This window comes from Dipodomys merriami, unplaced genomic scaffold (genome assembly GCF_024711535.1).
Source record: "Dipodomys merriami isolate MVZ:Mamm:240054 unplaced genomic scaffold, mDipMer1.0.p SCAF_348, whole genome shotgun sequence".
In the NCBI taxonomy this organism is placed as follows: domain Eukaryota; kingdom Metazoa; phylum Chordata; class Mammalia; order Rodentia; family Heteromyidae; genus Dipodomys; species Dipodomys merriami.
In genome coordinates this window covers 849,637-873,221 of record NW_027205026.1, presented here as the reverse complement: position 1 = coordinate 873,221, position 23,585 = coordinate 849,637, and the positions used below count along the sequence as shown (strand labels likewise).

Sequence of the window (23,585 nt, the reverse complement as noted above, 5' to 3'; positions counted from 1 at the left end):
GGGCCAGAGCGGCCGGAGCCCGGTATGATTGGTTGCGTCCCGGGAGGCGGAGCCTTCTCGGCTGAATGACAGCCAGAGGTGAGGTTGAGGCCGGCAGCGGGTCACATGACGCGACGCGCGTCCTGCCAAGATGGCGGTGTGCATCGCGGTGATCGCCAAGGAGGTGCGTTCGCGCGGGTGGGCGGCGACCCCCGCGACCCGAGGGCTGCGGCGTCGGCCGCGGCCGCGTGCTCCCTCGCCACCCCTCTGCCCGCCTTGCACGCCGCGCCCGGGGCTGGGCCCCCCGGAGAGCGGGGCGGGCCGGGCGCGGAGGGCCGGGCGCGGGAGGCCGGGCGGGCCGGGCGCGGGGGGCCGGGCGGGCCGGGCGCGCTCCGCCCTCCGCCCTCCGCCCTCCGCCCTCCGGCCCCGGCCCCGGCCCCGGCCCCGGCCTGCGCGCTCGGCCCTCCGCCCTCCGGCCCCCGCCCCGGCCCCGGCCCCGGCCTGCGCGCTCGGCCCTCCGCCCTCCGGCCCCCGCCCCGGCCCCGGCCCCGGCCTGCGCGCTTGGCCCGCCGGCGGCCGCGCCTGCCTCCCGCTCCCTTCCCTCCGCTCCGCCCTCCGGTGCGGCCCCGGCGGCCTCCCCGCCGCCCCAGCCCGGCCGGCCGGCCTGCACGCCGCCATCCAGCCTCAGTGCTCGGACAGGGCCTGCTGCGGGAGCCCCCGGGGTGCGCGGGGGCCGCGGCCGCGGGAGGCTGCCCGAGGCCAGGGCCTTCCACGGGTGTGCTGCTCCTGGCACCGACAGGCTCTCTTCCTGATGGTGGAGTTGTGTCCCCATTAATCCACGTCCAGAAAGCTGTCCGGAGTGGCCACAGCCATGGTACAGTGCTGGACCTTCCTGAGTCTGGCCGTCTGTTGTGGGTCAGTTGACCAGATACCGTCCAGCTAGGAGGGGATGGAGCCCAAAGAAAAGCTGTGCGTTCCAGGGTCAGGACCCTCAGAACTGGAGATGAGTGGGTTTGAGATGATCGTGTTTTGCGTGGTGTGTAGGAAGCAGTATCATGGTGCCATGCTAGGATGGCCCGCACACAGGGAGAGGCTGAGTGGACCCCTGGCGAGTGACTCACCAGGTGACAGGGTTTGTGGTCAGGCTGTGTTCAAAGCCATTTTCCTGAATTGTCTTCACACTTCTGCAAGCAGCACATAGGCCTGCTGAGTGGAAAGCAGTTCCTACTGCAGCGTGGAGAATCAAGCTGGGGATTTTGGAGGCGTTGCATTCTCCAGCGATGGTTGGTTGGCCATGCACACACCTCAAGAGGCGCATTTTAGAGCTGAAACCTGCGGGTGGGTGGACTGTTCAGCTATCACCATTCTTTCTTGCAGAATTATCCTCTCTACATCCGCAGCACCCCCATGGAAAATGAGCTGAAGTTCCATTACATGGTGCACACATCTCTGGATGTGATAGAGGAGAAGATCTCTGCCATGGGGAAGGCATTAGTAGACCAGAGGGAGCTCTACCTGGGCCTACTGTACCCGACCGAGGACTACAAGGTGTATCCTTCCTGGAAAGAAAAACATGAGGGTTTTCAACTGGATGGGCAGCTGGGGTGGCCTGAAGCTAATGAAGGCCTGAACTCTGGGCCTGAGCGCTGTCCCTCAGCTCTTCAGTGTAAGGCAAGTGCTCTACCACTTGAGCCACAGCACCACTTCCAGTTTTCTAGTGGTTAATTGGAGATCAGAGTCTCACGGACTTTCCTGCCTGGGCTGGCTTTGAACCACGACCCTTAGATCTCGGCCTCCTGAGTAGCTAGGATTACAGATGTAAGCCACTGGTACCTGACACCTCTAACCTTTTGGAAGACTAGTTTGGGAAAAAAATGAAGCTGGAGGACCCAGGCCTCCTAAGTTTGTACCTGTAAGATGTCTCCTCGTGTTCGCCGGGCGCTGGTGGCTCATGCCTGTAATCCTAGCTACTCAGGAGGCTAAGATCTGAGGATCGCGGTTCAAAGCCAGCCCGGGCAGGAAAGACCGTGAGACTCCTATCTCCAATAAACCACCAGAAAACCGGAAGTGGCGCTGTAGCTCAAATGGTAGAGCGCTCGCCTTGAGCTGAAGAGCTGAGGGACAGCGCCCAGGCCAGGAGTTCAAGCCCCACAACCGACAAAAAAAAAAAAAAAAGATGTCTCCTCGTGTTTCAGGACCATCACCTTTGGGCAAGAGTGATTGTTTCACTTATTTCACTATAAATGATTGTTACTTCATTATAAATATTTATATACATAAATGTATTTATTTGCTATATCGTTGTTAGGTACTCAAAATGCGTGGCAAATCCTTTGGAAAAAGTGCTCAAGATCACGGAGTTCAAGGACATTCTTGTAGGGAATAATATAGCTGTCCATGCTGATAGTGACCCAGGAGCAACTGACATGGCCTCCAGAGGAGGTTCATCTTACTTGTGAAGACTTGACTGTGTGAGCCAGGGCCCAGCATTCACTTAGACCTGTGCAGGTGGTCAGTTCACAGGGCCTGTGAATTTTGGGCCTTAGCTTCCTCTGCTCCTGCAGCAAACACTAATCAGTGCCCAAGGAATGTCCTGGCCTGGGCCTTTGCTGGGATTGGAAGGCGTCAGGCTTCTCCAGAATGAGGCACACAGAGATCCCAGGTTCCCAGGCTCTCAACCGGGATGTGTGTCATTTGTTGTAACCGAGTCCTTGTGTCAAAGCAAACTCCTTAACCAGCTAATGCAGATACGGGTATGTGACTAACTCCAAGGTGAAGTTTGTCATGGTGGTGGATTCCTCCAACACAGCCCTTCGGGACAATGAAATTCGTAGCGTACGTTCTGGGGATTGGAGGCCACTCCTGGATGGGTGGCTGGGTTCCATTTCCCTTTCTTTGTGTTAAGATGCTGAGGAGCCAGAATTCTGGTACTGGTCTTTTTGCAAGTTCATTTTAGCTGTTGTTGGGTTTTGTTCCAGATGTTCCGTAAGCTGCACAATTCCTACACAGATGTGATGTGCAACCCCTTCTACAACCCTGGCGACCGCATCCAGTCCAGGTGGGCCTGCCCTCCTTACCTGGCTGCAGCCTTCTGGTGTGGAAAGCCCCCAGCCCCCCAGCTTCAAAGTGGCAAGGCCTTTTTACCAAATCATTGCTCATGCAGACGCCCATCTACCCAGCAGATGTGGGGTGTAGTGGGGCGGGGGGCTGTGTATGCCTGGGGACATGCAGACAGTTCTCAAGGGTCCAATTGTCTATCCTGCCTTCTGTGGTGAGCAGATGCTTGACTACAGGTGTCTTTCAAACAGCCCCCAGGTAGACTTGATATGTGACCAGTCATGCCTGTAATTCATGGCAAGTGTGGGTTCTGTGTGTGTGTGTCTATCCAGGAATTCCTAAGGGACTCCTTCCCGCATGCCTTTCCTGGCTGGGCACTGGCGTCTTGGGTCAATGCTCTGTTCTGGGGGAGAGCAGGCAGGTGTCCTTGAACTGTGTAGGGTGAGGACAACGCTGCCCACGCACTTTGGCCTTGGCCTGGGAGGTCCTCCAGGGAAGATGGTGGGACTCTGACAACACTGCAGAGGTGGAGTCCGTGTGCCCAGCGCGGCAGGCTCCTACCCCAGCTGTCTGTGGGGTCTCCTTCCTTGAAGCCCCTGGAGGGTGGGGTGGGGGATGGGAGCTGGTCCTGCTGAGCCAGTGGTTTCTCTTTGCAGAGCCTTCGACAACATGGTGACGTCGATGATGATCCAGGTCTGCTGAGAGGCGGCTCTGCTGCTGAAGACGGACGTGTACGCGCCTGTTTGGAGCCGGCCATCCCTTCCTTCCTCTTGCTGAGTGTGACAGGTGCACCGGGCGGTGGCCTTGTGCCAGGTCCTCCACTAAAGGCCTTGTGAGCTGAGATCTGCTCTGTCCTGTATTAGCAGAGGACTAAGCTAATAACCTTCCAGGGACCAGATGCAGCAGGACCCAGTTCCCGGTGGAATGGGGGTGGGGGGCGGGAGGCAGGTTGCCCGGGGCTAGGTAGGAGCTGGGATGCACCGGGGAGGGCCCTGGGGAGAGGACGTGGGCCTCTGCTGGGTCTTCTCACTGGCTGAGCAAGTCTCCAGGGGTCAGGGTGGAGGCGATTCAGGGCACTTACCTTCAGAACGCTGAGTTCTGAATTGCTGTGAAATCAAGAAAGCCTCGTGAGCCAGGAACCGGACGGTTCAAAGCCAGCCCTGGCAGGAAAAGCTGTAAAACTCTTACCTCCAATAAACCACCAGAAAACTGGAAGTGGCGCTGTGGCTCAAGTGGTAGAGCGCTCGCCTTGAGCTGAAGAGCTGAGGGACAGCACTCAAGCCGAGTTCAAGCCCCACGACCAACCAAAACAAAAAAGCCTCATAGACCACACATCTGATCAGCTGCAGTAGTTTCCAAATGCCCAGAGAGCAGGGGCAAGCCTTTTCCTGGTCTCAGGGGCCCCGGAGGTTAGAAGATGGCCTGGGGCCCTGCGGCCCTGCAGACAAGCCAGAGCTCCCCAGTTGGTTGCCTTCCCCAGTCCTGTGCAGCCGGCGTCCAGAGGACGGCCCGTTACCAGGGCAGTGGGAGCAGCTGCTTCCTGGCGTCCGTGGTGGGGCTGGTGCCCCTTGGGTCACCTGATACCATGGCAAGCCATGGGGGCCGTCCTTGGACCCAGGTCCATTGGTGACCCTGCTCCATGCTGGCTTCTGAGCCACCAGCTCCCGGCAGTCTCTGAAGGCTTGGTCAGGGTTCGTCAGGGGAGCTGTCTGCTGCTCTGACTTGCTTCCCTTCTAGGGAGCACAGGCTCATTTTTTAACTTCCCTGAGAAGCCCCAGGCCTACCCCTGGTGAGCAGGCAGCGGGGCCTAGAAGGACAGCAAGTGAGCAGCAGTGCTGAGCCTGATGCTTGTGTCGGAGGACGGGGCAGGATTGGGTGGAGCTGCCCGGAGTGGTCACCCCGTCTGCGGGCTGCCTGCCTCTCCCCGTTCCCTAGGGTTCCTGGAGACAGGGTGAGGCTGCGTGTTCCTTCTGTAGCACAGCAGGGGTGAGGTGTGTGGAGAGTCCTGCGGGAAAGCCCTGTGGATGGGGAGGAGGTGCCCTTCACCTCTGCCTTCCTGCCTGCTGCTTGGCGGTGACCACTGGAGCTCACACTGCCTTCTTGAGATGTGGGGACGAGATTCACGCGCAGGATGGAGCAGAAAGCAAGAAGCCTGTGCCAGTGGCCAGCCCTCTGTGAGAAAATAAAATTCGCCCTGTCCTGAGCCACTGCTGTGTGGGATTCCTGTTAGCGGCAGCCGGCCCAGGCCTCAGGCTCTAGAAAGCAGGGCTTTGCCGCCTGCTGGCCTTTGTGCTGTGCACATCACCCCTGCGGGGCCTCGAAGCTGAGCCTGGCAGCTGCTCAGTCAGCCCTGGTCAGCTGTGGCTCTTGGTCTAGGCGACCTGTTGTGTATCCCTGCCTGCTGTGCTTGCCTGCCCACCCCGTGCTTCCTGTGCCCACAACGGAGCAGTAGCCTGGGGTCCTTCCCACTCCGGGGGTGCTTGCTTCAGCTCCCATCCCAGCTGTGCAAGCCTGAGTCAGGGAGAAAAAAGACCCCCAGGCCCTCCTTAGAGCAGCTCCCTCTATGGTGCGGGTCTGATGACGGGCCTGCCCAGCTGAGGGCACGGTGGCAGCCATGCAGAACAGAGGCCATCCCCTCTGCTTCGGGGACACCCTGCTGGGCTACGGGAGTTATCCAGACCGCAGCTCAGCCCCTGCAGCCCGCGGGCTCCTGAGGGCAGGCCCTGCCTTGGGAAGGCTCACCCTTAGCCTCAGAAAGCAACCAGACCACTCCATTTCCCCAGGGCAGATAGTCCTGGGAGCTGCAGTGGCTGGCAGGGCAGATCTGGTCACTACCAGAGACTCCTGGGGCTGTGCACAGGTCAGGCTGTGCGTTCTTGGAGGCCTTCCTACTACCACTGACCAGCTTCCTCCTGCTCAGAGCAGCAATCCCTACGGCTCTGAAGAAAGGATGTTTAATGAGGGGCAGGGCCAGCTCTGGCTTTGCCGGAAGTCCTGCGGCTGCTGCCCGCTGTGGGTGTCCACACCTTTGCCACCTGTCTCTGTCCATCTCGCCTGAGCCATTGGATTTAGAGCCTACCCAGATAGCCCAGGACAATCTCACCTGGAGATCTCCAGTTAATGCCAGGCGAAGACATTTGCAAAGAACTGGTATTCCTTCAGATTCTGGTGAGGCAGCTATGTTTTGGGGAACACCATTCACCTTAGTAAAGGCAGTGCTGTCTCAAGGTCAAAGGTTGAGTGACCCTGGGGTGTACGGCAGACCAGCCCCCGGGGGCCCGAGCAGGGTGGGCGCCAGTCCCAGGTCTCAGTGCTGGAGGAAGGGTGTGGGTTAGGGCCTGAGAGAGCGCTCAGCAGCTCCGTGGGGCTTACGGAATGAAGTAAGCAGAGGCGAGGGGCCACCTCGGAGCTGTGAGCTTCTGTCAGTGGTTCATTTGGCGAAATGTGCCCTGGAGGACTGGCCTGGCCCAGCCTTTCTGCCCCGGACCGCAGTCAGTGCAGATGGCCCCGTCCACGGAGAAGCCGAGTGTCCCTGCTTTCACCGGGGCCACCATGGGCCCACACGGAAGTGGGTGAGGCCTCCGCCACTCATCCCTGAGCTGACGGGCCAGGGGTCCAACCTGGAGGGTGGGCTGCGTGTTGGGGGCTGCCCTCTTTGCTCACAGCGGATCGTGGGGTACAGCGGGGACCCATAGCCATATCACATGTCCACCCTTTCTTTGGTGGACCCAGAGAAAAGACAACATGAGTCAGGAGGAGACAGCAGATCTATATCTTTAAAAATACTCTAATTACTGATACTTTATTGCTGACACACACACACATTTCTACTTTTCTTTAAAATCAGCTGAGGAGTCCAGGGTGCCAGTCCTGCCTGACCCTTCCTCCCCTCCCTCCTCTTCCCTACCCAGAGTTCCCAGGCCTGGTCCACTTGCCATGCTGTGTGCACGGGGTGCAGGCCACTCCGAAAAGCCCTTACAGGCCATCCTGACGCACAGACGTGTCCTGGAACAAGTGCTCCCCTGAGGAGCACGGCTGATCACGCCACACCCAGCTCTAGGATCTCGTCGTCTGACCAGCCCGTCAGTGTGATCTGAACCTCTGGGAGAGTCTTCCTCCACCCCTGTGCACAAAGGCAGGCGGTGGCTTTCCGGAGGGTCCTCAGAAGGGGAGGGCACTTGGGGCCTGGGAGCGCGCAGGCCGCGGGAGCCAGCTGCAAAGCCACCCCTGCGAGGACTCTGCGAGGACTCTGGGGACCCGTGTGGGATGCACCCCAGCTGGGAGCCTTTGGGGTACTGACTGGGCCCTGCCTGAGGGCCTGGTTGCCATGGCTCTGGAGCTAGTGCGGACCGCGGCCCTGAGCCCCCATCAGGGCCAGGCTTGCTTGCCTCCGCCCCCCTCCCCCCCCCCGCCCCTGCCTAGCCACTTACCGGCCCTGCCTGAGTCCCCGCTGCGCTCTGGGTGGAGGCCTTCGTGGGGGGCTCTGAGGGCAGGGCACGGCCCTGGAGCCCCGACGTGCCCACAGTCCTCCACGGTCTGTGGAGCTGATCCCGGGGAAGTTGGTCCTCTTGGGCAGTACCTGGAAAAAGGCCCCATTGGCCGCCAAGCCTGTTCACCAGCCCCTCCCGGCCGCCTCTCTGGAGCAGCCTCGAGTCTGGGCCAGGCTGGCCCCCAGGCTTGAGCTTCGCCACCTCTCCATCACCACTGAGGCCCCAACTGTCCCTCTGCCACTGCCCGGACACAGCTGGGGCGCATGACCTACCCAGGCACCAGCCAGGTCCTGCCTCTGCCTGCCCTGCCCAGCACAGGCCCCAGGAGCAGAGAGGGGCCGGGCGGGGAGGCGGGGCGTCCCGAGGCAGGTGGCCTGCCACGTTCAGTCACCGAGGGGTATTGCGCAGAGGGCTCGGCACCCAGGGTGGCCCACAAGCTGGGGATAGGCGGGACACACCTTGATGACGCGTCCTCGGAAGGTCCTCTGGTTCAGCTCCACTGCGGCCTGGGCAGAGCTCTGGGAGGCAAACTCTATGTAGGCATAGCTGGGGGCGGTGGGGTCCAGGATGAGAGCCCAGGCCCCGTCTGCCCACTGGGCGCTGCCCGTGCTGCCCGTGCTGTCCACACTGCCCACTGCCATGCTGCCCACACTGCCCACTGCCCGCGCTGCCCACATGCCCACTGCCATGCTGCCCACTGTCCACACTGCCCACACTGCCCACGCTGCCCACACTGCCCACGCTGCCCACACTGCCCACTGCCATGCTGCCCACACTGCCCACACTGTCCACTGGGCACTGCCCACACTGCCCACACTGCCATGCTGCCCACACTGCCCATGCTGCCCACACTGCCATGCTGCCCACACTGCCATGCTGCCCACACTGCCCATGCTGCCCACACTGCCCACACTGCCCACGCTGCCCACACTGCCCACGCTGCCCACACTGCCCACTGCCATGCTGCCCACTGCCATGCTGCCCACACTGCCCACTGCCCGCGCTGCCCACACTGCCCACTGCCATGCTGCCCACACTGCCCACTGCCATGCTGCCCACTGTCCACACTGCCCACGCTGCCCACACTGCCCACTGCCATGCTGCCCACACTGCCCACACTGCCCATGCTGCCCACACTGCCCACGCTGCCCACACTGTCCATGCTGCCCACACTTCCCCTGGGCTCTGCCCGCACTGCCCACACTTCCCCTGGGCTCTGCCCGCGCTGCCCACAGCCCATACTGACCCCTTGGGGTGCCCTGAGAACCTGTCACACAGGATGGTGATGCGATGAATCTCCCCGCACTGGTTGAAGTAGCTCTCCAGCTCCTGGGCTGTACTCCCGTAGTCCACCTGTTCACAGACGGGCATTGCGCTGCGCACCGCTGGGCTGTGCACACAGGCACGGCGCTGTCCTGTGTGTACTCGCCGGGGCTTTGCAGGAGTGTCATGGCATAGCGGGGGGGGGGGGGGGGGGGGGGGGCAAGGATGAGCCTGTGGCAGGGAATGGCCTGGTGCACTGCCTCCTGCACAGGGTGTGTGTCCATGCGTCCTGGCTTGTGCAAGGTGCACATGGCCGCATAAAAGTAAAACATCTTGCTGAGTGAGGTGGCTCACGCCTGTAGTCCCAGCTACCCAGGAGGCTGAGATCTGAGGGATCACAGTTCAAAGCCAGCCTGGGCAGGAAAGTCTGCGACTGATCTCTACCAAAAACAGCCAGAAGTGGAGCTGTGGCTCAAGTAGTAGAATGCTAGCCTTGAGAAGAAAAAACAGAAAAAGCTCAAGGACAGCATTCAGGCCCCGAGTTCAAGCCTCAGGGCAGCTGTGCGTGCACGTGTGGGTGTGCATGCACGTGCACACACGTAAATCTTGTCAAGCCAGGTGGTACATGCCTATAAGGCAAGAGTAAAAGGATCCTGGTCTGAGGTCACCCCCCAGGGAAAAATAATCAAGACCCGATCCTGAAAATTAGGCAGAAAAGGGTTGGGATGTAACTCAAGTGGTGGAAGGCTTGCCCAGCAAGCATGAGGCCCCCAAGTTCAAGCCCCAGTCCCACCCCAGTCCCACGCCAGTCCTACCCCTAGTCCCACCCTCATCCCACCTCCGGTCCCACCCCCGGTCCCACCCCCCTCCCCCTCCCCCTCCCTCCCCACTCCCACCCCCCACCCTCCTCCCCATCCCTCCCCCTGTCCCACTCCCAGTCCCCCCCCACCCCAGTCCCACCCCAGTCCCACCATCATCCGACCCCCCCCTCCTCCCCCTCCCTCCCCAGTCCCACCCCAGTCCCACCCCCAGCATCACAAAGTAGGAACTCTCACGTGAAAGCCGGCACGCAGCCAGCAGGCCCACACAGGCCCACGGTTGCTGCACGCCCAGCTCTCCACGGGCCTGGAGGGACTTCTGTCTGCAGCACAGAGAGACTCCTGCTCATCTGACCACTATGAGGAACAGGGCCGGCTCCGTGTGTCCATGCAGGGGGTCCTGGGGTGGACGGCCAGCCCGTCCAGCGGAGGGGCCTGAGTGTCCGGGCCTGTTAGGATGGGATCGCCTGCCCGCCCCCCCACTCACGTTGCCCACAAAGATGGATCTGTGGTCAGCCTCCACCTTCTCCTTGGGGAGCTCCGGGAAGGGGTGTCCTGCAGAGGGAGGGCCTCGTGGTCAGACCTCCATGGGGGAAGCCGGTTCCTCGCCCCACCCTGGGGGGCACAGCCTCAGCTATGAATCCGACACCTGGGGTGGGCAGAATGGGAAGCCACCCAAGGCCCATAGGGGCCCCCAGCTTCCTACCTGTGGCTTTGGGGCTCAGCCGCCTCCAGGCTCTGAGACCCTCCTCTCTGGCGTCTTCCTGAGAGCAGAGCGGTTCTGGTGGCTCCTCAGCCTGCTCCAGACCAGTGTGGGCTCAGGCTTCTGGCTCCTGCCAGCCGGCCCCAAGGTGAGCCCTCCGCCGGCCTGGCAGGCGACTCAGCCCCAGGGAGCCACCTTCTCTCTGGACTAGGCACGCTCCTCCTGCGGCGCTCAGGCTGGGCAAACGCCCCTGCTCGCACCCAGCTCCCTCACGGGGCCAGGCAGGAGGAGCCGCCAGCAATCCCCACCCGGCCCTGGCCCCGGCCCGCGCCCCACGTCCACACCCACACCCCACGGCTACCCCGTCAGGTACAGGGCCCTGGGCCAGGTCCGCCAGCTCCAAAAGAGACAGGGAGAAGCCTTCATCGTCTTCGTCTTCCTCAGCTCTTCCAGCCCCTCGCCTGGGGCCTGGAGGGGTCTTCCTGGCTCCACCCCAGGCCCCCCAGCCCTGGGCCACGGGGTCCAAGGACACGGTCTGAAGCCAGGCCTCTGTGGGAGGCGGGAAGAGCGCAGAGCTCAGGAAAGGCCACATGGGTGAACGACGGGTCCTGGCCGGCCTCGGCACCACGCAGCCCACGCCGCCGGCCCGTCTCCAGCCGTCCGCCGGGCCAGGTGCGCCCACTCCAGCACTTAGGGAGGCCTTCCCAGCTGGCTGCTCCTGCCTAACTTGGCTTTCCCGGGCTGAGGGTCAGAGGTTGTGAGCCCTCCCCTGCTCAGAGGGAGGGCGAAGGGAGGGCCCGGCCACCCACCAGCTGGGCTGTGTGCTGAACGTGCCCTGGGGCACGCCTGTCCCCAGACCGCAGGCCCCAGCCACAGGGCTGCCCGGGCCTGCTTCCTAAGGGGGCAGCCAGGGCTTGGCCTCCTCCAGGGCCCTCCCTCCTCCTCCAGGGCCCCTCCCTCCTCCAGGGCCCTCCCTCCTCCAGGGCCCTCCCTCCTCCTCCAGTGCCCCTCTCTCCTTGAATGGTCCCTCACTCCAGGGCCCCTCCCTCCTCCAGGGCCCCTCCCTCCTCCAGGGCCCTCCCTCCTCCTCCAGGGCCCTCCCTCCTCCTCCAGGGCCCCCCTCCTCCTCCAGTGGCCCCTCCCTCCAGGGCCTCTCCCTCCTCCTCCCGGGCCCCTCCCTCCTCCTCCAGTGCCCCTCCCTCCTCCTCCAGGGCCCTCCCTCCTCCTCCAGTGGCCCCTCCCTCCTCCAGGGCCCTCCCTCCTCCTCCAGGGCCCTCCCTCCTCCAGGGCCCTCCCTCCTCCTCCAGTGCCTCTCTCTCCTTGAATGGTCCCTCACTCCAGGGCCCCTCCCTCCTCCAGGGCCCCTCCCTCCTCCAGGGCCCTCCCTCCTCCTCCAGGGCCCTCCCTCCTCCTCCAGGGCCCTCCGTCCTCCTCCAGGGCCCTCCCTCCTCCTCCAGGGCCCCCCTCCTCCTCCAGGGCCCTCCCTCCTCCAGGGCCCTCCCTCCTCCTCCAGTGGCCCCTCCCTCCTCCAGGGCCCTCCCTCCTCCTCCAGGGCCCTCCCTCCTCCTCCAGGGCCCTCCCTCCTCCTCCAGGGCCCCCCTCCTCCTCCAGTGGCCCCTCCCTCCTCCAGGGCCCTCCCTCCTCCTCCAGTGGCCCCTCCCTCCTCCAGGGCCCTCCCTCCTCCTCCAGGGGCCCTCCCTCCTCCTCCAGTGGCCCCTCCCTCCTCCAGGGCCCTCCCTCCTCCTCCAGGGCCCTCCCTCCTCCAGGGCCCTCCCTCCTCCTCCAGTGCCTCTCTCTCCTTGAATGGTCCCTCACTCCAGGGCCCCTCCCTCCTCCAGGGCCCCTCCCTCCTCCAGGGCCCTCCCTCCTCCTCCAGTGCCCCTCCCTCCTCCTCTAGGGCCCTCCCTCCTCCTCCAGTGCTCCTCCCTCCTCCTCCAGGGCCCTCCCTCCTCCTCCAGGGCCCTCCCTCCTCCTCCAGGGCCCCTCCCTCCTCCTCCAGGGCCCTCCCTCCTCTTCCAGGGCCCTCCCTCCTCCTCCCGGGCCCCTCCCTCCTCCTCCAGGGCCCCTCCCTCCTCCTCCAGGGCCCTCCCTCCTCCTCCAGGGCCCCTCCCTCCTCCTCTAGGGCCCTCCCTCCTCCAGTGCCCCTCCCTCCTCCTCCAGGGCCCTCCCTCCTCCTCCAGGGCCCCTCCCTCCTCCTCCAGGGCCCTCCCTCCTCCTCCAGTGCCCCTCCCTCCTCCTCTAGGGCCCTCCCTCCTCCAGTGCCCCTCCCTCCTCCTCCAGGGCCCTCCCTCCCTCCTCCAGGGCCCCTCCCTCCTCCTCCAGGGCCCTCCCTCCTCCTCCAGTGCCCCTCCCTCCCTCCTCCAGGGCCCCTCCCTCCTCCTCCAGGGCCCTCCCTCCCTCCTCCAGGGCCCTCCCTCCTCCTCCAGTGCCCCTCCCTCCTCCTCTAGGGCCCTCCCTCCTCCTCCAGTGCTCCTCCCTCCTCCTCCAGGGCCCTCCCTCCTCCTCCAGGGCCCTCCCTCCTCCTCCAGGGCCCTCCCTCCTCCTCCAGGGCCCCTCCCTCCTCCTCCAGGGCCCTCCCTCCTCCTCCAGGGCCCTCCCTCCTCTTCCAGGGCCCTCCCTCCTCCTCCAGGGCCCCTCCCTCCTCCTCCAGGGCCCTCCCTCCTCCTCCAGGGCCCTCCCTCCTCCTCCAGGGCCCTCCCTCCTCTTCCAGAGCCCTCCCTCCTCCTCCAGGGCCCCTCCCTCCTCCTCCAGGGCCCCTCCCTCCTCCTCCAGGGCCCTCCCTCCTCCAGTGCCCCTCCCTCCTCCTCCAGGGCCCTCCCTCCTCCTCCAGGGCCCTCCCTCCTCCTCCAGTGCCCCTCCCTCCTCCTCTAGGGCCCTCCCTCCTCCAGTGCCCCTCCCTCCTCCTCCAGGGCCCTCCCTCCCTCCTCCAGGGCCCCTCCCTCCTCCTCCAGGGCCCTCCCTCCTCCTCCAGTGCCCCTCCCTCCCTCCTCCAGGGCCCCTCCCTCCTCTTCCAGGGCCCTCCCTCCCTCCTCCAGGGCCCCTCCCTCCTCCTCCAGGGCCCCTCCCTCCTCCTCCAGGGCCCTCCCTCCCTCCTCCAGGGCCCCTCCCTCCTCCTCCAGGGCCCCTCCCTCCTCCTCCAGGGCCCCTCCCTCCTCGTCCAGGGCCCTCCCTCCTCCACAGTGGTCCACTTGGAACTTTGCAGCCTCACGTCTCCTTAGTCTAACTGGCTGTGCCACTGATTCCCTATTAGGTGCCAGGGCCAGATGTGCACATGTCCCTCCTCCACTGACGTCCCCAGAGCTCCATAGGGGCCCTCTGGCGCCCCTGCCTGGCCCAGACCTGCAGTCACGGTTGCTGTGACTGCCCCACACCTCTCCCCGAGAGCCCAGGCTAGCAGTGGACACCTGCAGGAGCTGCCCCCTGCACTAGAGCTGGCTGGGCACAGAGGTGAGGAGATGAGGCCTGCTGCCCTCCAGGGAGGCCATGAGCCTCTGTCCCCAGCTTGGCTGCCCACACCACAGCCTGGCTGCTCACACCACAGCCTGGAGACCACACCACAGCCTGGCTGCCCACACCACAGCCTGGCTGCTCACACCACAGCCTGGCTGCTCACACCACAGCCTGGCTGCCCACACCACAGCCTGGCTGCCCACACCACAGCCTGGCTGCTCACACCACAGCCTGGCTGCCCACACCACAGCCTGGCTGCCCACACCACAGCCTGGCTGCCCACACCACAGCCTGGCTGCTCACACCACAGCCTGGCTGCTCACACCACAGCCTGGCTGCCCACACCACAGCCTGGAGACCACACCACAGCCTGGCTGCTCACACCACAGCCTGGCTGCTCACACCACAGCCTGGCTGGTCACACCACAGCCTGGAGACCACACCACAGCCTGGCTGCTCACACCACAGCCTGGCTGCTCACACCACAGCCTGGCTGCTCACACCACAGCCTGGCTGCCCACACCACAGCCTGGCTGCTCACACCATGCCTGGCTGCCCACACCACAGCCTGGCTGCTCACACCATGCCTGGCTGCTCACACCACAGCCTGGCTGCCCACACCATGCCTGGCTGCCCACCCTGTTCTTAGCTCCATGCTGGGGTCCATGAGGGAAGGACTTTGGCGTGTGGTCACGGGGTCTGACGGGAACTGGCCCCCAGCCCCCCACAGCTGCGCCCGCTTCTGTATGCAGGACCTCAGGCTCTGTGCTCTGGGTGGCCGCCTCCAGGGTCCTCTGAGGCGGATCCCCCCACTGGGTGGCTACCGTGTCTGGGCCTTGCTGTCCCTGGGGCAGGGACTCATCCAGTCTTCTCAGGAAGGCATCGGTGCTGAGTCTGGGCGCGTTGGTCCAGGACGCTGCACAACTGCTGCTGTTCTCCTGGCGTGTTGGAGGTGGGGTGGGTCCGGAGTGGAGGGTGTGGGGGCCGACCGCCCTCTTCCTCCTTGTGGGAGGCAGGATGCTCAGACCACCTGGGAGCCAAGACGGCTTGGCGTGGCCCGGCCCTGGCCGCCTTGCTCTGAGCTCAGCATCTGCGGTGGAGACATCAAGTCATGCCGCACACCCCCGGGGGTGCTGGGGACCCAGCGGCTCCATGCTGGCTTTCTCCACGATGCCTTCAAATACATCTGTCCCGAGCCTTCTGAGGACTGACCGCAGCCCCCTCCTCCAGGCAGCCACCAGCACCCCCGGAGCCCTGGGCCAGGCTTTTGGTTCGGGATAGGCCTTCTCTCCGGGCTCTTCTGCTGTGTCCCCTCTGGCCCTCTGGGTCCCACGGGGCCTCCGTATGCCCTCAGGTCCCCTCGGGTGGGATGCCCCACAGGCAGGGCCACCGCTGGCCTGGCCCTGGAAGCCTTCAGGGAGGTCCCTGGGGTCCAGGGTTGCTTGAAGCCCCTGCATGGCTCTCCCGAGGACCGAAAACTGCTGTGGCCAGGGTGGTGGCCCTTCCCCCTCCCGTCCTGGCCCTGCCTCCTTCCCATCAGATGTCCACCCTTGTTCTCAGCCCCTGGCGAGCAACTGTCTCTTGCTGAGCACTGAGAAAGCCCCGGAGTGTGGGTGAATGTGTCCAAGGAGAGGCCGGGCCACGTGGTACCAAATGCTCCTTTATTACACAGACGCCGTTGACCTGGACACCGGGACTCACAGTGCCGCAGGACACATGTACAGGACAGTGTGGGGGGGCATGCTACAGCACCCACGGAGAACCGGGACTGTGGGGCGCAGCTTCTTAGGAAGAAAACAGCCCAGCAAACACTCAGTCCAGCTCCTTTGAGGAAATGAGGAAAGCAGCAGCAGAGGCAGCGAGCCATCTGTTCCCAGCAGGCCGTGCGTGGCTGCGCCCCGGGGCTGGCGCCGGCCTGCCACGGATGGGGCTGGTGGGCTGGAGGCCGGCTGGGTTCCCCCCGGGTAGGAGCTGGACGCTGATGCCCTCTTTTCAGTCATGTAGAGACTAGGCTGTACTCTTAGTCTGATGCCGATCGCCCTGTTTTCTAGGTCTCTGGGTCACAATGCCAGGGGCTGCTGAATTGGAACAAAAAAAGCAGGCACAGTGGAGTTTTCTGGAGCTTGGGAGCCTGTGCGGGCCACTGTCCCCACGCGGGCTGAGCCAGGCCTTGCTGCCAGCTGCCGGTCTGGAGGAGCAGAGCGGCTCCTCAAGTCAGTCTGCCCCACTTCCTCTCCTGCCAGCACGGGCCCACAGGTCCACAGGCCAGAGCTGCGGGGCAGAGCAGGGCAGGAAGGAGGCCAGGATGGGCAGAACTGGGCAGAGGAGCCTGTGGCTGGGTCCTGAGGACTACTCACCGGGGTCGGCGGAACTCAGCAGGGGCAGATCAGAAGAACCGACTCTGAGCCATCTGGGACCCTGGCAAAGACAACAGAGAGGCACCCACATCTTGGGCTTGGGGGCAGGCCTCTAGAATGCGAGGCCAGTCCGGGTTTGCCCACTCTTGGGCACCTCCGCCTGCGGGCTGTGGCCACCTAAATGCCTCCTTCACAGAGCCCTGGGACCGTGTGTGGACAACCTCCCAGCATACCCATGTGCCCTGCTGATCTCTCCAGCAGGTCCAGACTGGCCACCGGTCCGGGCCACAGATCCAAGCTGCCTACAGCTGCAGCAGAAGCTCCATGCCCGCAGGAGCCCCTGCCCCCGGAGGTGCCGGGGGGGGCAGGGGGCTCAGAGGGGCTTCCCGGAGGTGCCGGGGGGGACAGGGGGCTCAGAGGGGCTTCCCGGAGGTGCCGGGGGGGCAGGGGGCTCAGAGGGGCTTCCCGGAGGTGCCGGGGGGCAGGGGGCTCAGAGGGGCTTCTGCCTCCTTGGAGGGCCCCTGAGCACAGCCTTGGTCAGCCCAGGTCAAGTGGAGTCGGCCAGCGGGAGGACTTTAGTCGTCCCCAGCTTTGGTACACTGAGGAAACTGGAGGTGCCACTGGGTACTGTGGATGGAGAGACAGTAGCAGAGATTGATCCAAGAGTGGCCGTGCAGACACAGACTCGAGAGGTACATGCTGAGGGGTGAGGAGAGTCAGGCTGGAGTGATGAGTGGACAGATGGACGAGGGCTGGACAGTGGGTGGATGGATGGGAGGTGGAGGGAGGCAGGTGTACAGGGGGATGGGCGGAGCGATGGAGGCAGGCTGGGGCATGGCGGGAGGCGGCCGGGCAGCTGGGCAGTCAAGTGGGGACTGACGGCAGATAGTCAGAGGTGAACGCATGGAGGCGTCAGTCCACAGTGGAAGCTGGGGGCCCAGATGGGAGTTCTGGTGCCAACTTGAGGATCTATTTGGAAACGCTGGCCGGTGAACAGTTTGGATCCTGGCCTGACCCCTGCCGCCCAGCCCTCCAGCTGCCCCGTCCACCTGACCCCTCGCAGGCGTCTCCCGCAGTCCCTGCTGGCTGGCTCCTCTTGTGCCCCCCGGGGGGGGCTGGCTCTTGCCCGCCGGCAGTGGGGCAGGGGGCTGCGGTGGGCCCAGGCTGTCCTGCAACCACACGTGGAGTGGGAGCCACCGGTCTCGCCTGTGTGGGTCGGGGACTGGCCTGGAGGGTGTCCTCCGGTGGGTGGCCCCCAGGACACCACCAGGGGCCTGGCGCCAGGGGTGAGGAGGGGTGAGGAGGAGGGCCTGGGCCGGCATGTCAGCCGTCTGTTCTGTAGTGGTCCCTGGGCCGGGCCCCGGGCTCGGGACGCCGGCTGCCGCCTGCCTGTGCTGCTTTGCTTCCTGTCTGAGTTTTGGCCTCACAGGCAGGGGTGCCACTGCTGTCTGGTGGGATTTAGGGGTGCGCAGCCCCTCCTGCGTGGAGGCTCCCGCTCTGCGTCATGAGGAAGGCCGAGGCTTCCTCATCCAACCGCAGGCTGGCACCTTGGGTGCCGGGCAGCCACGGCCATCTGTGGGACAGCTCCCACCCCCGAGAGCCCAGCCGTGCCCCTCCCCAAAGCCGGGGGTCCTGTGTTTAGCTCTGCTCTAACCCAGAGCATCACGGGCCCTGGAGCCTCCCTTCGCACCTGCCTCCTGCCCACAGGTACTCCCTACCCCCCACTGGCTGCCATGGGCACTGGGCTCTGTGTCCTGGCTCCGGCCACCCCTGCACCGTTTCCCTGACCCACGGGCTGAGAGTCCTCACGCACAGCGGACCTGCGGAATGGCAGAACCGTCTCAGGGGGCAGGCCCTCCCCGGTAGCGGGCAGGATCTGCCCCACCCCAGCTTTACGGCCCCTGGAAGCTGGGATGACCAGGTGGGCCTGCTGGCCTCCGGAGGGACGCCGTGAACGAAGGGTCAGGAGGACGCCGTGAAGGAGGGGACGGCTGGCTCTGCACGCTGAGGTCCCCTGGCCTGGCCGCCCCACCCCGGAGCGCACGTCTTCAGGAAGGCTGCCCGGGGCTCCTCAGGCCAACCTGGAGCATCACCAGAGACCAGGGCGCACCAGCACCAACAGCCTCCAAGGGCCTGGCTTTATTTTCCCATGGCACGGTGGCGCCGGGGCCCTACAATCACAGCCATTTCCCTGTCCATCCAGAGGGGCCCAGAAGGCTGCAGCCGGCCCACGGGCAGGACCGTGCGACGCCACGGCTCCACGGGCTCTGTGCTTTGGGAGATCGACCAACCGGAAAGAACCGACTGGACTGGCGCCCGTATCTAACCCAAGCCCAAATCCCACACCAGTCTTGGCTTTTCTGAAACTCACAAAAACAAACTTCTGCTGGCGGAGGGGCCTGGGCGCAGGAGGAGAGGCGAGATCTATCTCGGCCTTGGGAGTCACGCGGTCGCTGCTGTCAGCCTCAGTGCTGGCACTGGTCTGGGGTACCTGATGGGACCCTTTCTTGCAACATCCAAAGAACGGGTTTCGTAGCTGTGAAGAAACGCCGGTCGCCCCGGAAGCGGGGCCACGGGTCAGATTCCTTTGAAAATTTATTTCCTACATTTCACATACTTGTGTGATTTCTCTCATTTTGTTTTTATTTGGCAAACATCTCTTCAGAGTCATCATCATCACCACCACCACCATCATCACCACGGATACCGTCTTTTGGACCTCTGCAGAGACTATTTACATTCACATTATGACTCCTGGCTCTGGTGGGGCCTCTGGACCCAGTTCAGTAGCTGACCACCCTTATTGCACTGTTGTCACGGAGCTTTCTAGAGAATGCACGCAAGTGGTCTGGTGTTGGCTCTTCCATTTGTGACAGGTGTGACTCTCCTTCCTTCAGTTCTTCCTGAATCATGGAGGGAGTCAAGTGGATGGAGGGCAAGGTGGGCAAGAAATGGAGTGTGTGGGGGAAAACGTCTAACCAAAATATCTGACAGAAAAGTATCACCCATCGCCCTGAGGACTGGGAGCACAGATGGGGGGGTCACACGGATGCGGGGTCACACAGGGCTGCGTGGACATCTCCACGGTGAGGTCCGGGCCAGCTGCCTCCGAGGCTGTTTTGTTTTTGTTTTTTGTTTTTTTCTGTGAAAGCTAGGGAGGAAGGAGAGGAGCTCATGGAGACACGGGGTGGGTCGTGACGGGCTGAGAGGTAGGGTGGGGCGTGGCGAGTAGAGGTAGAGCAGGGAGCACTGGGCGCGGACTCTCAGGGCGGCGGCGAGCTCCTCGCGCCTTGAAAAGCAGTCAGGATTCAACCCAAAAGGTTGCCACGGCTTCGTTTCGGAAGTATGCTCTCGGGGAAGAACACTTTAGCACTTCCGTGTTCTCACAAGTGGGAAGGTGAATTATAAAAAGTCACAGGGAGTGAGGACGGATGGGCAGATGGACCGACGGACGGAGGCGAGTTCCCTCGGACCCAGGGTGCACAGGGCAACGGAGGGAGGCCTTGGAACTCACGGGCAGCACCTCGCCGCCTCCGCCCAGCCTGGGCAGCGCCCAGGGGCTGAAGGACACCAAAGGCTGCGTCTCCTGGAGCCACGCCCCCTAACCCCAACATCCCAACACCCCCAAACAAAATCAAGGCCCAAATGAAAAAGACCAACATCCAAACAAACCCAAGAGGGAGTAAAACAGTGAAAAAAATACTTTGGCAGTGAGAAAAACTTTTGGATTTTGACTTCCTGTGTTGCTTTTTGGACTCTTCGGAGCAGAGGTGTGGCGGCATCCTTGGCGGGCTAGCTAGTAAGGTAGTTTACAGGTAGGTTTCCTTTGCTTTTTTTTTTTCTTTAAAAAAAACTTTTTGGATTTTTACTTAAAGCCAAAGAGTCTGACATGAAAGGAAAAACAAAACAAAACACCTGACACCAAAAATGCTTCTCGAGTCAGAAACCGAAGTCTTCCTCACAGCCCCCGCCGATCACCACGGCCCTCGGGGTGTCCGGGGACGGCGGTCAGGACGGGGCTGTGAAATCACAGCTTCTTTTTCCCTTTTAATAAGGAAGGGGAGAACTCCTCAGTCTTCTGTGTCCATTTTGAAGTAGCGCTTAAGCCAACGAAACAAGACCCACAGAAGTTCTTCACCGAAAACTAGCCAACACGTAGACTTTTTCCATGATAGAGAACGTACGTAAAAGTCAAAAGACAGGAATGAGAGAGAGAGAGAGAGAGAGAGAGAAAAAGAGAGAGAGAGAGAGAGAGGACAGAGACGGGGGCAGAGGGAGACAGGACAGGGGCAGAGCCGGCCACGCTGCCGGTGCTTCGCCTCCCCGCCGCCCCCTGAGGCTGGCGGCCCCTCCCCTCCCCCGTGGCAGTTTCCCGGACGCTGGGGAAGAGGTGGTGGTCCTGGTGAGCCGTCAGGCAGCTGAGGAGGCTGCAGGGATGCAGTGGTGTTGGGTCTGTGTTTTCTTTTGGAGAGAAGCAGTAGCAGCAGTGGCTTCAGCCCAGGCTCTGCGGGGCCGGGCAGGCAGCAGGGCACAGCGTCCGCTGGCCGGGGCTGGGGCTCGTGGGCCAGCAGGGCCGGGGGTCAGCGGGGCACGGCGGCGTCCAGCGGTCCGGGCAGGCCCGGGGAGCAGGGGCGGGAGGGTCCGGCGGAGCCGGCCTCGCTGGGGCTGGCGGTGGCGTCGGGCTGTCCGGGCAGGGGGTCGGCCACGGCGGCCGCGGGGCCCTGGAGGCTCTGGCCGCACACGTGGTGGTGCTTCTCCCAGTCCTTGTGCTGGCAGAAGGAGCCGCAGTAGCGGGCCGCGTTGCAGCCGCTGCAGGTCTCGCTGGCCTTGCGCCCGCAGTTCCAGCAGCTCTGGGGGTGGAAGGGCAGAGGGGACAGTCGGGAGGGGCAGACCCCAAATGCCCCCTAACCTGGCCGGCAACCCCAAACTACAGACCCTGCCTCGGCCCCGGAGGCCGTCACTGTGGCGGTGGGCGGACTGTGCAGCCGCCACGTTCTGGGGAACAGGCGGTGGCAGAGAGGACCCCCACCCCCTGTTTCTTTTGGGGGCTGTGGGACAGAGAGGCCAAACTTGTTCCAGGAGTTAAAGCCCACGTGCCCATCTGGCCTCCAAAGCCTCTGGCCTCCTGCGGCTCGTGTCCCTGGCCTGTGCTGGCCCTGCTGTTCTCTGCTGGGCAGCAGCCACGCTGACCCTGCGCCCCTCTGTGGGTCTGCTCGGCGGCCACCTGCCCAGTCTTCCCTGGCCCCTCCACCTCCTCGGGGCCAGGGCTGCCGTCATTCTGTGAATGCTGTCTTTCCGCATCCTTCCTCTCCTCTCCAGCTAGCTCTAGCCTGCGTCTCCACAGCTGTGTCCAAAGATCTAGAGCAGAGGAAGGACTGGGTGGGCTTCCTCTCCTGACCCAGACCCCGGGGCCGGCCCAGGGATTTGGAGACCTGCCCTGTCCTGAAGGTGCCACGGACGTCCCCAGGAACGCCCCTCTTCACTCATGTCACAGCCGGCCGATTTCCTGGGCAGGACGGGATGGGCAGTCTTCCTACCCCCACCCAGCTGGCAGAGTCCAGCACAGATGCCCCCTGCTCCCAGACTACAGCTCTCACCCTTCCTACTCACATGCGCCCACCAGCGTGGGCTGGGAGCCCAGAAGGATGTAGACCCTGGGGGCCCCACATCTCAAAGCGTCTGCTTTCGCAAAGTAAAGACGAGCCCAGTAGTCCGTGCCAGGACCAGGCCTCGGAGAAGCTGCCTGCCCTCTCGGCCCTCAGGGAGGCCATGGGGTCTGCACTGACAAGCAGTGTGGGAGAGGTGGCAGGTGGGGCACGCCCCGTGGCCCAGGGTGACCGCAGGTGGGGCCGGCCCCGTTCCCCGGGGCACAGGCTGAGCTCCGGCCCAGGCTTCCTGACCGCGGTGGCTCTGGGGGCCTGGCCTGCAGTCCTACCTCGCTGGAGTCCTCCTGCTGGTTGATGACGGTCAGGGCGTCCTCCGAGGCCTGCCGCTTGGCCTCGGCCAGTGCCCGCTCCATCTTGGCGCGCTCGGTGGTGATGAGCTCGTGGGCTTTGCGCTCTGCGTCAGACACGGCTTTCTGCAGCTCCGACATCGCCTGCCGCTTCACCTCGTTCACAGCCTCTTCTGCAAAACACAGGGAGGGCTGTGGTCAAACATCAGCCCACCCTGGTGCCCGGGCCACCGATGCCCTCTGGCCAGGGAGGAGCCCACGTGCACATCTGACCCCTGCTGACAGGTGCACCGCGCCACGGCCCGCAGTGCGTCCTGAGCACAGGTGTAGTGTGGTGGTCACAAGGAACAGAGATGTACGAGTGCGCCGGAGCAAACCCCGCACCCTGCCGGACTGGTTCTAGCTCTGGGGCACGCAGGCTCCCTGGAGGCTGGGGGCACCCACCCCGGAAACTGCGTGCCAACAAGCTCAGGCCGCTGGCGGGGGGTGGGGCCTCCGAGCGGCACAGCCGTAGCGTTGGCTTCACCGGGGACACACAGCGGCAGCCAGGAGCCAGTTCCCAGGGAGTCTCCTTTTTCACTCAGGTCTGTGTCAGTGGCTCTGATCCCAGGGCCTGGCTAGGCACAGCCAGGGCAGAGTAGCCTGGCCGAGGGGGCAGAGACCCTGAGGGACCTCACACCCACCACCGGCCCTGTGTGCAGACTGGAGGGTCAGGGCCAAGGCCTAGGACCCAAAGCCTCACACAGACCGGCCCGGGCCTTGCTAACCCCCCCCAAGGCCTCTGGGGCCCGCCTCAGTGTACCCCGCGACACCCCAGGAGCGTCTGTACGCCACGGTGGGCGAGCAGCTAGCAGGGCCTGGAGGGCCCAGTCTACAGATGGCAGCGCAGCCGGTAACTCCACGCAGGTGCCGGCACACGTCCCACGGCCCCTCCCGGGGATAAGGCGAGGAACCCCAGGTGCACGCCGAGCCCGCCCTCAGCCTCCCCAACATCCGCCCCAGACCCTCCCTCCCCTTGCTTTTCTCCCCGCCACGCTTCACACAGAATCCACAGAAGCTCTGCTCCCCCTCACCTGAGCTCGGCCCCCAGCCCAGGTGGGTGCTCCTCTTCCTCACGGCGCCAGCCGAGCCCCATGGACTCCTTGTCTAGATGCCCGCCCTCCCCGGCGCGCTCGTGAGCACGTGCGCATGCGCCCTCCCGTGTGTCTGCACTCGCTCTGCCCTGTGAGGAGCCGGTGGAGCGCCAGGTGCGGACGGGTGCTCCTCACCCCAGCTAGGGAGGGGCGCTGGCCGCCACAGCCCCGCCCCTCCCCGCCCTTCCAGCCCCCACTCACCAGCCTTCCTCCAGATCTCCTCGGGCACATAGCCTGAGAGCATCCTGGGCACAAACTCCCGGTGGATGTCTGAAACACAGGAGAGGCGTCACACGCAGGCCGGGACCATCCCTGCCTGCCTTCTCCCATCCTGGCCGGGCCCTGGGGGCGGGGCGCCCGGGTGCCCATGCGTGGGGGCAGA

General features: G+C 64.1%; 3 protein-coding genes across 9 annotated transcripts in view; 1 reads left to right on the top strand and 2 right to left on the bottom strand.

Moving 5' to 3' along the window:
- Nucleotides 1–64: 64 nt before the first annotated feature.
- On the top strand, nucleotides 65–5,239 carry Trappc2l (trafficking protein particle complex subunit 2L). 3 transcript variants are annotated; one of them, XM_069987854.1, is made up of 5 exons: nucleotides 65–163; nucleotides 1,357–1,529; nucleotides 2,727–2,814; nucleotides 2,958–3,037; nucleotides 3,693–5,239. In XM_069987854.1, the coding sequence occupies exons 1-5, from the start codon at nucleotides 131–133 to the stop codon at nucleotides 3,736–3,738; spliced, it is 420 nt and encodes a 139-aa protein (XP_069843955.1). In that variant the 5' UTR covers nucleotides 65–130; the 3' UTR covers nucleotides 3,739–5,239. The 3 variants fall into 3 exon arrangements, with proteins under 3 accessions (XP_069843955.1, XP_069843958.1, XP_069843956.1); XM_069987857.1 differs by having other exon boundaries at nucleotides 105–163; nucleotides 1,380–1,529; XM_069987855.1 differs by lacking the exon at nucleotides 65–163 and adding an exon at nucleotides 1,198–1,262.
- Nucleotides 5,240–7,462: 2,223 nt separating this feature from the next.
- Nucleotides 7,463–10,902, bottom strand: Pabpn1l (PABPN1 like, cytoplasmic). The gene is made up of 6 exons (XM_069987876.1): nucleotides 10,672–10,902; nucleotides 10,314–10,404; nucleotides 10,095–10,162; nucleotides 8,773–8,879; nucleotides 7,985–8,072; nucleotides 7,463–7,615 (listed from the first exon to the last, which is right to left on the bottom strand). Exons 1-6 carry the CDS (start codon nucleotides 10,900–10,902, stop codon nucleotides 7,463–7,465), a joined length of 738 nt encoding a protein of 245 aa, XP_069843977.1.
- Nucleotides 10,903–15,415: 4,513 nt separating this feature from the next.
- Nucleotides 15,416–23,585, bottom strand: part of Cbfa2t3 (CBFA2/RUNX1 partner transcriptional co-repressor 3) — a 68,287-nt gene continuing 60,117 nt past the window's right edge. For 3 of the 5 annotated variants that reach the window (XM_069987851.1, XM_069987853.1, XM_069987852.1), the window contains 3 exons: nucleotides 23,405–23,473; nucleotides 22,053–22,243; nucleotides 15,416–20,967 (listed from right to left, as the gene is read on the bottom strand). In XM_069987851.1, coding sequence (XP_069843952.1) covers nucleotides 20,698–20,967; nucleotides 22,053–22,243; nucleotides 23,405–23,473 — 530 coding nt within the window. In that variant the 3' untranslated portion in view covers nucleotides 15,416–20,697. The remainder of the gene's footprint in view (nucleotides 20,968–22,052; nucleotides 22,244–23,404; nucleotides 23,474–23,585) is intronic. The other 2 variants (XR_011365041.1, XR_011365040.1) reach the window with 2 other exon arrangements.